The 18,141-nt window shown below is 29.8% G+C and overlaps 2 protein-coding genes across 7 annotated transcripts in view; one reads left to right on the top strand and one right to left on the bottom strand.

The window, feature by feature from the left end:
* The window catches only part of spoon (A-kinase anchor protein spoonbill), a 42,687-nt gene extending 40,325 nt beyond the window's left edge, over positions 1-2,362 (top strand). For all 4 annotated transcript variants that reach the window (XM_076395596.1, XM_076395599.1, XM_076395597.1 and 1 more), the window contains exon 11: positions 885-2,362. In XM_076395596.1, coding sequence (XP_076251711.1) covers positions 885-1,016 — 132 coding nt within the window. In that variant the 3' untranslated portion in view covers positions 1,017-2,362. The remainder of the gene's footprint in view (positions 1-884) is intronic.
* A 1,515-nt stretch (positions 2,363-3,877) lies between these two features.
* Positions 3,878-18,141, bottom strand: part of Cpr (Cytochrome P450 reductase) — a 47,406-nt gene continuing 33,142 nt past the window's right edge. For all 3 annotated transcript variants that reach the window (XM_076395593.1, XM_076395594.1, XM_076395592.1), the window contains exons 4-12: positions 12,087-12,236; positions 6,939-7,063; positions 5,914-6,099; positions 5,682-5,859; positions 5,391-5,625; positions 5,101-5,328; positions 4,846-5,045; positions 4,570-4,787; positions 3,878-4,387 (exon numbers count right to left, since the gene is read on the bottom strand). In XM_076395593.1, coding sequence (XP_076251708.1) covers positions 4,243-4,387; positions 4,570-4,787; positions 4,846-5,045; positions 5,101-5,328; positions 5,391-5,625; positions 5,682-5,859; positions 5,914-6,099; positions 6,939-7,063; positions 12,087-12,236 — 1,665 coding nt within the window. In that variant the 3' untranslated portion in view covers positions 3,878-4,242. The remainder of the gene's footprint in view (positions 4,388-4,569; positions 4,788-4,845; positions 5,046-5,100; positions 5,329-5,390; positions 5,626-5,681; positions 5,860-5,913; positions 6,100-6,938; positions 7,064-12,086; positions 12,237-18,141) is intronic.

The raw sequence follows: 18,141 nt of genomic DNA, 5'->3' as shown, positions 1-18,141 counted from the left end.
GATGAATAGGCAGTAATAAGGAGGAAAACTTTACACCCTGTGACCATATTGTTCAGCCATCTGATATGCTCTATATCTTTTTCAGGTCTATTTTTTAAAAAGTAAATTACCAAGTAAATTGCCGTTCTTTACGGCGAATCCAACACTATATTGTTTTTCTTTTTTGAGATATATTATTTAATATTTAATGCAGCTGCAATACAATAAAAATATTGGCAATAAAACCCAGCAACTTAATATTTAATAGTATCTCTTATCTCTCTGATGCTTTTTACTGTTAAGATGGGGCCCCCTTACCTCGTTCCTTTTGGAAGTTTTTTTTTCGTTTGCCGGTTTATAGCTTATATTTTTAATCATTAATGTTTTGAAGAGTTTTTCAGACATTTGATAACTAGAGTGATTTTATAGGTTGATTCGTTTACGTCTTCGGACGCATCAAAAGTTAGGCAGTCTATTTTTAACTAGAGTAAAAGAAAAAAATATTGTCTGATATTAAAATGAATTTAAAAACTGCATTAAGCGATATATCGATAACATGACTTATTAAACAACCTAACAGTTATGATATTCAAATATATGTTGAATGAAGTTTTGGTAACAAGTCTTAATGTATGCGTGTGCATTTTATATAGATCATTCAGCATTTCCCATGCAAAATAATCTAAAATATGAATATTTTGTGCAAAAATGCTGATAAAGTAATAGCCTGTATATCCTCCAGTCAATTTTATAACTAATTTTCTGGGTTGGAAACGCAGGGAATAATCTTAACAATATCATATGTTTTTATCAATTAATTTACGAAAATAAAACCAATTATACAAAATAAACGATGTTTTTGGAGAATGTTCTTATAAAGGATTCTAATATATTTTGCATTCTAGGGTATAATATTCCTTAATAGAATGCTTGTTGAGGAAGGTTATGCTGAGTGGATAGATCCTGAAAATATTCCAGAATCCACGCGACCAGCAATAGAAGAAACAGTTACAGAAGTTGCATTGGTTAGACAATAAACTCCAGAAAAGTCAAGTTGAGGGGAAAATGTTCGGCTTGCGTTCCTACGTCTCTTGTTATGTTATATTGTATGTAGTTTAATAATTCACATTCGAATCAGTTTTATAATGTAACTAAAATAGTGTTTTACATTTAAGTCTCCATCATATATTTTTATACAGGGATATAAATCCAGAAATTTTACGATATTACGTTATATCGTTCAATTACCAACAATCCGAAGCTACTATTTGTTCTAGTCTTATTTGAATACCCCCTGTATAAACGATTTATATATAGCGTTTTACTTCAGAACGGGAAAACAACGTTGTTAGCTTGAGTTGTTTAATTTTTTTCTTATGTAATAGTTTTTAGATTAACGACTGATATGTATGCGTATGTAAGTTTTAATACTATACAAGTCGTATTTTGATTTACTTCTAGTTTTATTAATATTTGTATGATGACATTGTTGGGTTTTTAATTCGCGTATAAATGAAAACAGTGGGTATTTAAAAGAAATACAGTTTTTAATAGGGACATACGCGTTTTATTCAAAATTCAATTATTTTGATTTAATTTCGATTTTACTTGATTATATATTCAAATTGTTTCATGTAATATCGTTTTATATAAATTGCATGCGTTTTCATTTATCCCTATAACAGAAAAATTAAAAACCTTACAATAGAAGATACGTTAATTCTAAATAGTATTCATGATGAAGAAATTGAAATATTTTTTGATATAGTTCTATATAACTGTTCTTATATATTTATATTTGTCGTTCTCTTATTAACGTTAATGAATATAAAAACTGATCAGGGAATAATTCGATTTCTGATTGCTTCAGTCACATGGTCTGATTAATAATCTATTTAAACATACATTTTTATTTATTTGAAATGCATTGTGAATTATACTTAAGTTCTGTAAATATGTGAGCCTTAAAATAGCCAATTGTTTTTTACTATGTTAGAGTGATAACTAGTTTTTTAATTTCTGTATATTTTTGGGGTTAACCTTGTGAACTGTATATTATTATGCAAATTTTTCAGAATCATAAAGCACCAAATTCTTAGTCACTAATACACACACTACACTATTGAAATCTAATTTTTTTTACTGAAGCTAATATGGTGACTGCATTGATAATTTCATTATTTAGATCTTCTGTGTTTACTCTTGACATGTATGATTTGTATTTTTGATGCTTTATTATTCTGCATCTTACATTATTTTTTTAAAGTATCATTACGACTTGATATTTGTGTTACGGTAGTATTTTGTAAATATTTAGTCTGTATTATAACATTTCTCGGTTTTTTTTCGTCCCTATTCATTAATAAAACATATTTAAAATAAATTGTCTAAGTTATTTTTTAAGTATAATAATACCTAATAGATTAAGAAATGAAATAATAATGTGCCTGTGTAGAGTCTGCCTGTCCATAAAGAAACAATTGATTTCAAGGATTTTTTGCTTCTAATTGTAGGAATGAGAACTGCGATAGTGTGGGTGTTGTCAATATCTGCTTTTTGTAAGACAGGGACTGTTATGGGGAGATTTATAAAAAATTAATCATCAACATTAATTTGACAACCATTAATCCATAGTCCGCGCTAGATTTAGTATTTACTGAACCAATATGCCGCTATTGGTGGGGTAAAGCACCAAATCTTACTTGAATCTGTAGCGGTTAATCGTCTTTCTTATTCAGATCACTCTCTAGATGCTATTTCTTTATATGTCTTTGTCTGTGAGGACTTCGTTCATCTTTCACTGGAAGGATATGTTCAAACCATTGTAACCTGCGTTCATCGACTTATTTTTCAAATATCACATTTTCAATCAATAAATTAATTAATAATACTACATTGCAGAGAAACGTAATTTTGCCATATTCTGCATAATTTTAACTTAATTTTGATAATTTTTTTAAGCTACAAATTTATTTTTAATATTTTGTCCCAAAAGGTTTTAAAAGGAATGGACAAAAGTTAGCCCGCGTTCTTGCGAGTCTGCTATAATCTTCACCTGTGTCATACTCTTCCGCATTTTGAAATATTCCCAATTTTCTTCTGTTCCTGCCTATCTCATATGTACCAAGTACTCACGTGCTATTGTTCTCAAGAGTAATAGTTAGGTTGTATTTTTTTAAATTTTATATTTATATTGTTCTTAGATTAGCTTAAACAATTATTTATTACCTAATAGAGAAAATTAGTAGCATACAATACGAAAATTACACTTACTCAACACTAATCAATATTACACTTTCGGTAAGTGAGATATACGACAAGGACTGCCGAAAGGGGTACTGCTGTTATATATAGTAGTGCCTTGAAAATAATATCACAAATATTATGCATATTCATGTTATCTGCGATTTTAAGAAGAGAAGTGGGCCTATCATAGTTACACCAGAAATGTGAACGAAACTGCTGAAAATTATTGTAAGCTGTTCTCGCGTACCTCAATACATTGACGCGTATTTGGTGAGGCAAGACGCGAGAGCTTTATTACGCATTCTTGAAGACTGGCCAGCAACTACAACCGGCAAATGGACAATTGAACTTGATCAATAAAGGCTGGCTGTAACTAGCTATACCCATATACGTTACACCGCGCTACCGGTACCGCAGATGCATTCCCGGCCAACAAGTCATCATTTCTTTCGATAAAATAGTTTATACTAGTAATAAAAGTTTTTGTTTTTAAACTGCTTATACTCCACAAAAAGAACGTGGCTAGTTAAAATCTGTCAGAAGCTAATTTTAATATAAAATGTTGCCGATCGTAGAAAATATTCACCAAAATTTACGACTTGAATGCATTTTTACCAAAAGTTATGCTTGGGTTAAGAAAAACAAAAAAATAATATAGCAATATATATTTTTAAAAAATTTATTTATATTATTAAATAAAAGTTGTCTCCGAGGGTTGATAAGAACAACAGCATATAAAGTATAAATTGCACCTTGTTACACGTTCCAATAGCAAACAATTTGATTTATAGTTCAAATAGGCACTATGTGTCATTGAATTAATACAAGAGAGAAATATATGTACATTTTTTATATAAAAATATATAAATCACTAGGACCAAATCATATTTTTTACATATAGTCATGAAAAAAATATAAAATTAATTTACCAACAATTAATTTACTATTAAAGTAATAATTTCACGTAAAATCGACAAGATCATTAGTAAAGGTTCTAATTCCTATTTTTCTCCGGCATTAACTCCAAACATCCATTGAAATGCGTTTTTGTGTTTCCATCTTTTTGTAATAGGCTTGCGCTTGTTCTTCAGTCATGCCTCCATTTTCTTGGATTATTCGCAAAATAACATTGCGTACATCAACAGCCATTGATTTAGCATCGCTAAAAATATTATATTATCTCATCAAAATTAATACTCAATGATATACTAAATTGTCAAGAACTTTTATTGAAGCATATTCATTAAAATTAAATTGCTATATTTAAGTAAATCCCAATAAGCAATTTCAAAGTTGGCAATATCAGATATTATCTAGAAAATTATGTTTGTATATATTACTTACCCACAGATATAAAGATGGCCGTTATTTTCGAATATGTTCCATATCAAATCAGCATCTTTCTCCACAAGATGTGTTACATATACTTTCTCAGCTTGGTCCCTTGAAAATGCCAATTTTAACGTCAACAAACCACTTTTCTCGTAATTTTCGAACTCTTCCTGATAAATAAAATCTTCAGTTTTCTTCCTGCATCCGAAATATAACACAGTTTGTCCAACCTAGATATTAGTAATAATATTAATAATATACGAACTATTGTGTTTAATGTGAACATACTTGTTTTCCCTCTTCTTTAGATGTGTGTCGTTCTTGAATAAAACCTCTGAAAGGAGCAACACCAGTTCCTGGACCAATCATGATGATCGGCGTCTGTGGTTTTGTTGGTAGGCGGAATTGAGATTTTCGAATAAATATAGGGACAGTGCAAGTTTTATCAGCACTTGGTACTTTTTCTTGCAACCATGTTGTAGCAACACCTGCAATATTACTAATTATAGATCCATAGATATTATAATAATATATTTATATCACCTTTATTAACACGGCCAGTAGGAGTCTTATACTCTACAACAACAGCAGTTGCATGCACGGTAGTTGGATGAAGCCGTGGAGATGAAGAAATTGAGTAATAGCGTGGTTGCAAACGTGGCAGTAATTCGCAAAGATGATCAAGAGCGGGTTTACAAGATGGCATATCTTCAAGAATATGCACAATATTTCTATTGTCCTCAATAATCCATTTCTGATACAAGGCTTTTCCTGGATACAATTGGCGACATAATATATGTACAAAATGATAATATTAGCATATAGTAACATACCTTCAGGGCTGGTGCTAACCATTAACTTCAATTTCTCTTTCTCAGCATTATCTGAACAATATTCAGCCAATTCTTTCAAAACGTGAGTTCTGGGATTTTGGGTAATATCAAGATAGTGTGTTAAAGCAGTTCTATAACTGCAAGGGCATGGGAATGGATGTTTTTTGCTTGATTCCTCGTCAGTGTTAATAAGTGAGAAAATTGTATCAAGGTTCTTTTCACAAAGTACACCAATCTATAGCATAACAGATTTTTTAAATAAAAATTTTTTTTAATTCTTGATAATCTCACCTTTTCAACAAGATCAGTATTATTTATAGGATAAACTGCTAAATGATCTCCAGAATCATACCGCATTTTAGAATCTTCTATATCAAATTCAATATGCATGCAGTTTCTGTCTCCTCCTTTAAATAATTCTCTGTTTACAAGAATCTTAGCCAAGTATGGGTTCTTTGCATCATAAGGTCTAATAAATTGAAATTTACCAATAATACTTATATGAATATGAAACTACGCTTACGGTCTCTGATTCTTGAGTGAATGTAATCTTGCCATTTCTCCGCTATATACACGATCTGGTGCATCTTCGTATTCTTCGAGTCTATATTGACGGATGCTAATGTCTTCCCCAGTCGATTCAATGCCGAAGTATTCACAAACAACCGGCCAAAATTTGTCCTTCCATGTAATAAAATCATCTTCAATACTAAAAATATAAATGTAGTTTTAGCATTATATTACTACTTATGTTCATGTTTTTATAAAATAACATTTGAAGTATTGCAATAAAAATTACGTCAATCAAAAACTGGTTTTAATATTGCTCAAAATATTATATAGTATATTCAAGAAGTATATAGTGTATACATGATTTGTATTAAACATGTATATTTTTATTTTATACTTATACATCTGTAACTACACATTATTTGAAAAAAATTAGAGAAAATAATAATTTTTGCTTAGAAAAGAAAACCAAAAATTTGATCTAAATGCAAACTAATTAATAACCATATTTGAAAGCATAATTACATCAATATCATGGATTTATTAATAATATTGAGAATTGACTATAAAAAGAGCCTGTTTCTTTTCATTCCAAGGCAATTTCATTCAACTCAAACTTCAAAATGAATATCCATTTTATTGATATTTACCTTGATCCATTATTTTCCTATTATTTACTTTATTTTAAGGTGTTATAAAATATTAAATGCAAATACAATACAAACAATAAATTATATTCTCTACGGTCTTTTTAACTAATGTTTAGTAGAACTAGACCTTGTTCTACAAATAAGTAATTAGTAAGAACTATTCTCGTTCGATAGAAAATATAATTATATATTCCACGAAAATATTCTAAATAGTATAAATATTATAGTAACAATTTAATGATATATGATCAAGCTCTATAGGCGCAGTTATAACTCATATAATCATCATAAAATGGAAGGAATATTACATATGCCTTTAAAGGCATAGAACTATGTATTAAGCTGTATACTACATACTTTATGTTTTTACCACTATCTGTCTACTTACTTTGCATCATCATCACCTAAGCCTAACTCGTACACTCTGGTAGCACCTAATTCTTCCAATCTTTTGTCAACATACATAGCAACTTCATTATAATGTTCATATGTTTTATTGCCAAGTCCAAATACCTATAAACAAAAAGGAAATATAATACTGAAATAAGAAAGGTTAAAAAGATGGCTTACATTTTAATTTTAAGTACGATATAGATTAATATTTAAAATAATTACTCATTGAAATGTATAGACTAAAATAAAATTGCGTATACAATAGTTGCTTTTGTCGTGTTAGCATTTCCATGTAAAGTATTAAAATTATGCATGCTTGCTACTATATTTAAACTTTGACTCCAGACTAAAAAGTTAAACAAGGTATTGCTCAATCCATGTTTTCAACACATTTTATACAAATTCGATAACATTTGATTCCTTCATAATTAAATTTAGAGATATTTCAATATTTATATAAAATTTTAACGTATAGAAAATTATTGGGAATATAAAGTTTATGCAGTTATAAAAAAGTCATTGTTAAAGAACAGAATATCATATTTTAATTAAAATTGCATATTCATTACAGTGTATAGCATCTGTTCAAGGTTTCCATCAAGCATATGAAATCAACGTTTAGTGCACAAAAAGAGTGGGGTTTGACTTCCAACTTAAGCGTTTCCAATTAGGTTTTTAAAAAGTTGTCACGATGCAATCATTTGATAGCGTTGTGCTTCTGTGTTTTCGTCTCGATATTAGAATGCATTGATTACAATCTATCGCAATCTCCACACGATTATTTCATTTGATAGGCTTCTACCATTTCGGCATTTTCCTACACTATTCTCTATGCTCTTTGATTTCGACCAGAAGTACATATAGTATATTCAACGCAGCAGTGAACTCAAATCATCTCAATTTAAGACGTCAAAACATCGCAATGTTGCCGCATTTAACTTTGACTTTTAATTTATTTTTGCTATTATATATTACATTTTAATGCAAATAAAATAATGAAATTTATTTTAACATTATAATTAACTGCTACTTTGATATGAACTTATATGATACTGATACTAACAATAAGTTAAAATTTCAAGCTCATGTTGTTGACAGTTAAATTTTACATGAAACAGTTTTAATTATAACTTACTGATTGATATAAGCGCTTTCCCTTGTAGAGTATGGGAAACTTATTTATACCTTTATTAAACTTAAAACTTATTTAATTACTTATTTTAAACTTATTTTATTACTTATAAAGTTATTTGCAGCTGTTAATAGCAATTTGATTTTAATAATTGGATTTTGAAGCCAAACCGAACCTTATTTATTAATAATTATTTATATGGTACATTTGTAATAAAATAAAATCTGAAAATTAAATTTCTTGAACCAGAAGGTACATTATTTTATTACTAATTTAAGATCAATAGTAAAACTTACTCTTTCATTAGCGAATTTTAAATTAAAGTATATTTTAACATACTTAACGCACACTGTAAAATAATTGTACATATATGTTGTCTAAGTAATGATTACCAACTCGACACGCGATGAATAAACAACACGTAACGTACTTATCAATGTATAGCGCTTAACTAACGTCACAACAAAAATAAATTGATCAATTTTGAGTTAATAGCTAAAATTGCAGGAATCTTGTCATTGTCTTTAATAACAAAGCATATAGGTACACATCAAGATATCAACTTTTTTGTTTTTACTTGCTTACTCGATCATAGAGATCACACCACGAGATTCGAAATAAAGTATTTTCGCAGTAAAGTAACTAGAGTAGGATATATTACTTTACGTTATTTTAAATTATGACTGTCTACTCTAGATACAGTGTATATTTTATTAGCGAATACAATACGAATAATTATGTTTCTTAATGCATATTAAATCTTAATATAGTTCAACGTGTAGATCTTTCATATGTAATGTTTTTTTAATATTTAACATGTTTATATTATAATTAGTGTTGGGAACAATCGACTGAAATCGACTATCGACTGTTCAGTAATTGACTACTTTTTACTATCGACTATTTCAGTCGCTATTTTTGATTCGACTGTTTTCAGTCGGCATTTTCGGTCCAATTGATTTTATTACTTTTTATTATCGACTATTTCAGTCGTTTACTTTTAGTTGCTATGTTCGGCTCTACAAGTTCATTAGACTGATTTTTAACAATGTGGTTGTGTCGTCCTACCCCCGACCTTGAAAGTAATGCGCCGAATTTATGCTTATATAGATTTATATGTAATATACGTGGTTTTATGTTTTTTTTGTAGTTTGTTTGTGAATAACTATATATTGTAAATTAATAAGCAGCATTTTGGAACGCTAGTTTTCGAGAGCAAAAAAATTAAATTGTAAATGATAAATAGTAAGATATTTTTGACTGGCACAATAGGTAATACTTTGGACTGGTATAATAGGTAATACTTCTTTGATAAACTTTCACGATTTTTGTCCGAGCCTCTTGTTTGTCGAAACTTTCTTTCTAAGATCTTGAAAACTAAAATTAGGTTCCAAAGGTTTCAGAAATTACATCGATCCAAAAGATTTGAAGAATTTTTTACAGTAGCAGTTGTTAAATATCTTTTAAAAATATTAACCGTAAAGAGGTGAATAAAGTATATTAAATATTTGTAATAAATACATTTTCTGATAGGAAAAACTCTACTTTAATATTCAACAATTTATTTTGTTAGCTTTTAAGAAGAGCACCACAGTTTTTGTTTGTTAACGAATTAATTATACGGTTAATGAGAGGACTGCACAATTCCATCAAATCCAGGATTTTAACAAGTGAATGGGGAAAAAATGACAAAATTGTCTATTAGATGTCTTCAATAAAAGACTGGCAATTTTAGAAATAAATACGATGTGCGGAAAATCCGCATTTTTAGATCCTAGATTTAAAAAAGCAGGATTTGGTATTGCAAATAATGCTGAGGCGATACAAAAAGTTATCACAAAAGAGGTATCTTCCATTCTAACTTCAAAAAATACAAATATAGTTCCACAACTCAAAATTCAAGACAAAACTACTGACCAAGAATGTACTGACATCTGGAGATATTTTAATAAAAAAATGGCTAGAATGAAAGAAGTAATTACTCCAAGTGCTGCAGCAACTTTACAGATTTAGCAGTATTTGGAAATTCTATTTATTGGGCGTTTAGAAAATCCATTGGATCTTTTGCAAACCCATGAAATGAAACTACCTGAATTATATCAGTTACACGTAAAATATTCCTCTATACCCGCAACATCTGACCCCTGCGAACGAGTTTTTTCAAAATCTGGGCAAATAATTAACGATCGAAGAAATCGCCTCACGGGAGAAAATTTTAACATGATAATATTCACAGTAATTTAAAAATATTTCCATTCAAAAATAAATAAAACTTTTATTTAAAAAGGGTCTGGTAGTTATTGTACGATCATTTTTAGGTTCATCATGGATTAGATTTTTCAATGATTAGGTATACATTTTATTTAGTAGTTATGGTTATTGAAAATCTTTAGTTTTTAGATTTTATATATGTTGTATTGTACTATTTATATTTATTATGCTGTGTTATTTAAAAATAGCAACCAATATATTAAAACACAATAAAACATTTGTGGTGTTATTATTCCATTCCTTTTTACACATCCACAGAACATTCAGTATAAAAGTAATCCTACTTCCTTTAAAATTATATTATTTATTACATGATAATAGAAATTAGTTTTTTTCCTTTTCTTTTTTAAAGTTATCACGTGAATGAATATATATACATCTCTGTCTCGCTTATACTACCATTGGAGAATATAAAGACATTTAAAATTAACTGCTCCAAGCATTTATCTCCGTCCTTTCCTATCTCACATTTTATACAGACAAGAATTCGTACATCTTCGTCTGACATCACGAATAGGAAAAAACAGTCGAACCGTGCATTTGACTGAAAATTGTAATTACTATACTAAATAAATAATAATTACTATTTTCAGTCGCTATTTTTTTGACTATCGACTGTTTTGTGACTATCGACTGTTTCGACTGTTTTCAGTCGATAGTTCCCAACGCTAATTATAATCTTGTAGAATGGGCTTATGAAATAGAAAACAAGTTTATTTTAATACCTTTGTAATTATTTCCAACACAATATTTATTACATTTTGATATCATTCACAAACATAAAAGACGGATTGTAAGATAAGAAACTGTAATTCAAAATTAAGTATTTTGACAATTTAATTACTATATAACCTTGTGTGTAGAACATATTAAGATATAAATAATTACTAATGTATCGGCTTCGTAATTGCCTAAAGTAAGAATACGGTTAAGAATTTAAAATTTATAATTGAAATCATCATGTGTTGGAAAGTCGGCATTTTATGTCCAAGAAATTTAATTTCATGAATAATTTTTTCGATTGAATATGCCTTAAAGAGAAAATTGACACTAACCGTTCACTGTCCGTTCCTTTATTTAACTTCATCAATATTTCGAATACAACTGGCGTATCGAGTTCGAATTTGCCTGTATCCTCTATTAGATTCCACATGAGTTTATATCCAATGTTTTAAAACTCTGGAGATATGATGAGATAAGCTTGTACCTTGACGGTACATTTATTCAAATGAAGCATCAAAAATAATTAGTTTCGAAATTTTTGATTTCTCTGATTTGAATAAATCAGTAATTGATGATCATAGATCCCAAAAGACCGATAATATGCTAGATCTAGAACGGGAAATTAAAAGTGAATAATACCATCATAAGAGATCGATATGGATTGTAACCGAGTTGAGTGTCAGAAACGTAATCATTTTGCAACTTAGCAATGCTTGATCACATGTTCCAAAATATATAACAATCGACATCTAAACGCCTTATATCGGATCTTAATCCTATTGTACCCGCCAAATCGTTGATCAAATAAATCTTTTGATTCTTGATTTATGAGTACAGGTTTCTCGTTATTAATTAATACTAATCTTATTCATTCAATGTGTGAATATTTAATATTATAGTTGAATATACTTGCTTTGACATATTAACAACAGTTTTTTCTATAAATGTTATCCTTTCCTTTACACTCAATGAACTAAGTATACAGCTAGAATGTTTAAATACTGCTGGATTACTTACCGCATAATTTAATCCTGTCAAGTCGGCATCACCGTTCTGTAACCATTCATAAAATTCCATAGCATTATCAGTTGGATCACCTTCACCATAAGTTGCCATACAGAAGACGGCTAGTGAATTAGAAATGTTCTTGAGGTTAACTAGTTCCTCCTGTAAGGATAATTAAGCTTGATTAGTACTGATTAAAAAACGATTGCTCAATAAGTAAATAGATATTAAATAAAAATTCTTTTGAAAATGTCGATTTACGATTGTGATATTGGCAAATGTCAGCTCTTCGACTTTTTACATTACTTGAAAAACGACATTATTGGTCAACTGATTGATTGTCATTTGTTAACACTTCAGACTTGGCGATCGTATGTATTTTTTATTTGACACAGAAAGTAAGTACACACGCACACAAAAGTATTATTATAATTTTTATTGCACAGTAACAAAAGAACAGTGTTAAACTTATAAAAAAGACATTTTCAATATTATTAAAAAATTAAAGGTCAAATAAAATATATTTACATGGACGACTTTTGAAATAGACATATTTGATCGAAAAGGCCGGAAATTACTTATAGAAATTGCACTATTCCAGCTTTACGTTTGGTTAATTCATTTATAAGATTCAATATCTAGTCACTTTAAAGCCAGATTCTATTGAAATTATTTTCTAACCGCTCATTTCTGCGATTTTCTGGCTCATTTTAGATAAGTAAAATCCTTAATTCTTTAATTAGTTTTAATTAAGAAACCGCCCTCTCAGCTGTAGCCAGAGAAATTGGTATAGTTACCTATATATATAATTTTTCATAACCTAATTGAGTAAGTGTTTTACCACAGACGATGTCATATTCTTATCGCAATTAGTTTTAATTAAGAGACCGCTCTCTCAACTGTAGCCACAGAAATTGGTATAGTTACCAATATATGTAATTTTTCATAACCTAATTGAGTAACTGTTTTACCACAGATGATGTCATATTCTTATCGCAATTAGTTTTAATTAAGAGACCGCTCTCTCAACTGTAGCCACAGAAATTGGTATTGTTACCAATATATGTAATTTTTCATAACCTAATTGAGTAACTGTTTTACCACAGACGATGTCATATTCTTATCGCAATTAGTTTTAATTAAGAGACCGCTCTCTCAACTGTAGCCACAGAAATTGGTACAGTTACCAATATATGTAATTTTTCATAACCTAATTGAGTAACTGTTTTACCACAGACGATGTCATATTCTTATCGCAATTAGTTTTAATTAAGAGACCGCTCTCTCAACTGTAGCCACAGAAATTGGTACAGTTACCAATATATGTAATTTTTCATAACCTAATTGAGTAACTGTTTTACCACAGACGATGTCATATTCTTATCGCAATTAGTTTTAATTAAGAGACCGCTCTCTCAACTGCAGCCACAGAAATTGGTACAGTTACCAATATATGTAATTTTTCATAACCTAATTGAGTAACTGTTTTACCACAGACGATGTCATATTCTTATCGCAATTAGTTTTAATTAAGAGACCGCTCTCTCAACTGTAGCCACAGAAATTGGTACAGTTACCAATATATGTAATTTTTCATAACCTAATTGAGTAACTGTTTTACCACAGACGATGTCATATTCTTATCGCAATTAGTTTTAATTAAGAGACCGCTCTCTCAACTGTAGCCACAGAAATTGGTATAGTTACCAATATATGTAATTTTTCATAACATAATTGAGTAACTGTTTTACCACAGACGATGTCATATTCTTATCGCAATTAGTTTTAATTAAGAGACCGCTCTCTCAACTGTAGCCACAGAAATTGGTACAGTTACCAATATATGTAATTTTTCATAACCTAATTGAGTAACTGTTTTACCACAGACGATGTCATATTCTTATCGCAATTAGTTTTAATTAAGAGACCGCTCTCTCAACTGTAGCCACAGAAATTGGTACAGTTACCAATATATGTAATGTTTCATAACCTAATTGAGTAACTGTTTTACCACAGACGATGTCATATTCTTATCGCAACTAGTTTTAATTAAGAGACCGCTCTCTCAACTGTAGCCACAGAAATTGGTACAGTTACCAATATATGTAATTTTTCATAACCTAATTGAGTAACTGTTTTACCACAGACGATGTCATATTCTTATCGCAATTAGTTTTAATTAAGAGACCGCTCTCTCAACTGTAGCCACAGAAATTGGTATAGTTACCAATATATGTAATTTTTCATAACATAATTGAGTAAGTGTTTTAGCACAGACGATGTCATATTCTTATCGCAATTAGTTTTAATTAAGAGACCGCTCTCTCAACTGTAGCCACAGAAATTGGTACAGACCAATATATGTAATTTTTCATAACATAATTGAGTAAGTGTTTTACCACAGACGATGTCATATTCTTATCGCAATTAGTTTTAATTAAGAGACCGCTCTCTCAACTGTAGCCACAGAAATTGGTATAGTTACCAATATATGTAATTTTTCATAACATAATTGAGTAAGTGTTTTAGCACAGACGATGTCATATTCTTATCGCAATTAGTTTTAATTAAGAGACCGCTCTCTCAACTGTAGCCACAGAAATTGGTACAGTTACCAATATATGTAATTTTTCATAACATAATTGAGTAAGTGTTTTACCACAGACGATGTCATATTCTTATCGCAATTAGTTTTAATTAAGAGACCGCTCTCTCAACTGTAGCCACAGAAATTGGTATAGTTACCAATATATGTAATTTTTCATAACATAATTGAGTAAGTGTTTTACCACAGACGATGTCATATTCTTATCGCAATTAGTTTTAATTAAGAGACCGCTCTCTCAACTGTAGCCACAGAAATTGGTATAGTTACCAATATATGTAATTTTTCATAACCTAATTGAGTAACTGTTTTACCACAGACGATGTCATATTCTTATCGCAATTAGTTTTAATTAAGAGACCGCTCTCTCAACTGTAGCCACAGAAATTGGTACAGTTACCAATATATGTAATTTTTCATAACCTAATTGAGTAACTGTTTTTTCCACAGACGATGTCATATTCTTATCGCAATTAGTTTTAATTAAGAGACCGCTCTCTCAACTGTAGCCACAGAAATTGGTATAGTTACCAATATATGTAATTTTTCATAACATAATTGAGTAACTGTTTTACCACAGACGATGTCATATTCTTATCGCAATTAGTTTTAATTAAGAGACCGCTCTCTCAACTGTAGCCACAGAAATTGGTACAGTTACCAATATATGTAATTTTTCATAACCTAATTGAGTAACTGTTTTACCACAGATGATGTCATATTCTTATCGCAATTAGTTTTAATTAAGAGACCGCTCTCTCAACTGTAGCCACAGAAATTGGTACAGTTACCAATATATGTAATGTTTCATAACCTAATTGAGTAACTGTTTTACCACAGACGATGTCATATTCTTATCGCAACTAGTTTTAATTAAGAGACCGCTCTCTCAACTGTAGCCACAGAAATTGGTACAGTTACCAATATATGTAATTTTTCATAACCTAATTGAGTAACTGTTTTACCACAGACGATGTCATATTCTTATCGCAATTAGTTTTAATTAAGAGACCGCTCTCTCAACTGTAGCCACAGAAATTGGTATAGTTACCAATATATGTAATTTTTCATAACATAATTGAGTAAGTGTTTTACCACAGACGATGTCATATCCTTATCGCAATTTTGCAGAAAATGTAATTCATGAAAAAATTCTGTTTCGTCCCTATCTTTCTAGTTTGGATCTTCGTCGGTTAAAGCCTCATTGAGCTCTCCAAATAAATTAAATTGCTTTTGGACCGGACACCTTTTTAATATTTCACGAATATTTAGAATATTAGAATGAGAGAATGATAGCTCAAATCTTCAATTGAATATAAACAGATGAGAGTAATATAACTGTAAAGAAACAATTCACTTTTTAATTCACGCTTTTCAACTTTTCATCTTCAATCGGACGCTTTCTGATAGCTGATATTCAATGCCGTAAGTAAATTGTTTTTTGTTCCATTAACCAAATGTTTTGTACTATTATAGATATTTCTTCCTGGCGAAATTGCGTAGAAGTCATCGTAAATTTCGTCCAAACAGAATCTTAGAGGGATTATTGCATCAATTATGTTAGACCCTTTGGTAATTTAGTCGTTTCATTTTGAGTTTCAACGTATACTTTTTTGAGATCTATTAATATGTTAATATTACATAACTGAAAAGATTGAGGAACAATTTCTACATTGGTCTGGTAGGTCAGTATCGATAGATAACAAAATAATAAAATTTCACCATTGGTTTTGTCTAAGTATATTGTAACAAAGTTTTTAAAAAATGTTTACATTTAACTTGAAGGCATCGCACGACTTTGCCCGTATGATTCGCATATCCTGGCCATGGTGGTACTTACTATGTGGTATTAAAAATACGATTTGAAAAAATAAAATTTTACGATTTAAGAAATCAAAATTGAAAAAAAAATATAGTACGAATAATTAAAAAAAACAATTGGAAAATTTGAACGTGTTGTCCGAGAGCGTAAATTGTCATGATGATTTGGCAGAATAAACAATAGGTTAAACAGATGCAGTCTAAAACAACAAAGGCGCCACAAACTGACAAGATCGACCGGTCCTTACCGAAGAAATTAATATAATTTTAAGTTTAACAGTAGTATATGATGGAAAATTACTATCCATTAATATTTAATAAAGTACATTAAACTTAAATTAATATGTAAATTTGATAAAATCCAAAATGATATATTAATGACCAAGGAATATTTACAAAATCAATATTAATGTCGAAATAATCGATATTAATGATTGTCCCTGACATCATTCCAAAAACTTTTAAACATTAATTACACGGCGAATTCAATAATATATTGCAACTGTTAAAATCCTTACCATATACATTTTTTAGTTAGTATTATAATTCTACGTCGAAAAAATGACAATGGAAAATACAATGTTTGGTTAATACGGTGGATTTCGATAATAGCTACGTAATTAAGTACCCAGATACTTGCGACAATAATAAATTACCTTTACCTGGTTATATTTGAAGGGAAGGGTTTCGAACCATGATTTTGTCAAGGATATGGGTGCATTCCGAGATTTATTTCACATTTCGATACTATTGTATCTCTTTTACAATCAAGAGACAAATAAATGTAAAAAGATTCTGACCCCTACAGCATTGAAATCACCAGAATGATTCAATTGCTTTTATATTTTTTCGATCATAGAGAGAAAAAACCTAATACCAAAAAAACCAGTTTGGGTCTAACAAGCATTCAAAAATTGACCAGGTCCACAGAATAACAGATGTTATTGAAAAATCCTACGAAAGTAAAAAAGTATGCTCAACTATATTCTTATATGTAGCACAAGCCTTCGATAAGGTTTGGCATGAAGGCCTTGTTCATAAACTACAGAAAATGTTACCAAAACAACACACCGAACTATTAAAATCGTCACATTACAACCAGAATGTTTACAGTCAAACAAGAAGAAGCTTACTCTATGATAAAAGAAGCTAAAGCAGGTGTACAACAAGGAAGTATATTGGGGCCAATGATTTATCTACTCTACACTTGTGATATACCACAAATGGATAATATTACGATGGCTACGTTTGCTGATGATACTGCGATTATAGCTGTTGGAGACAATAGTGAAGAAGCCTCACAAAAATTACAATAGGCTAATGACAATATAAATAATTGGACACAAGCTTGGGAAATAAAAATTAATGAAAGTAAATCTGTGCATGTGCAGTTCACCTACAATCAGACCATCAATAACATTAAATAATACTATATCATTCCATATAGCAACAACGCTAAATATCTCGGAATGAATCTTGATGCAAAACTTCGTTGGAAGGAACATAAAAAGAAGAAAAGAAAAGAACTGGAATTGAAATATAGGAACATGTACTAGCTAATTGAAATAAAATGACAATTATCAGTACTTAATAAATTGCTATTATATAAGCAAATACTGAAACCTATATGGACAAACGGAG

Source organism: Rhynchophorus ferrugineus, unplaced genomic scaffold, assembly GCF_030347505.1.
Source record: "Rhynchophorus ferrugineus isolate W39M unplaced genomic scaffold, kcgeb_rfMv2 rfM2, whole genome shotgun sequence".
NCBI classification, from domain to species: Eukaryota; Metazoa; Arthropoda; class Insecta; order Coleoptera; family Curculionidae; genus Rhynchophorus; species Rhynchophorus ferrugineus.
The sequence above is the reverse complement of the archived record's forward strand: the minus strand, read 5'-3'. Positions and strand labels throughout refer to the sequence as shown.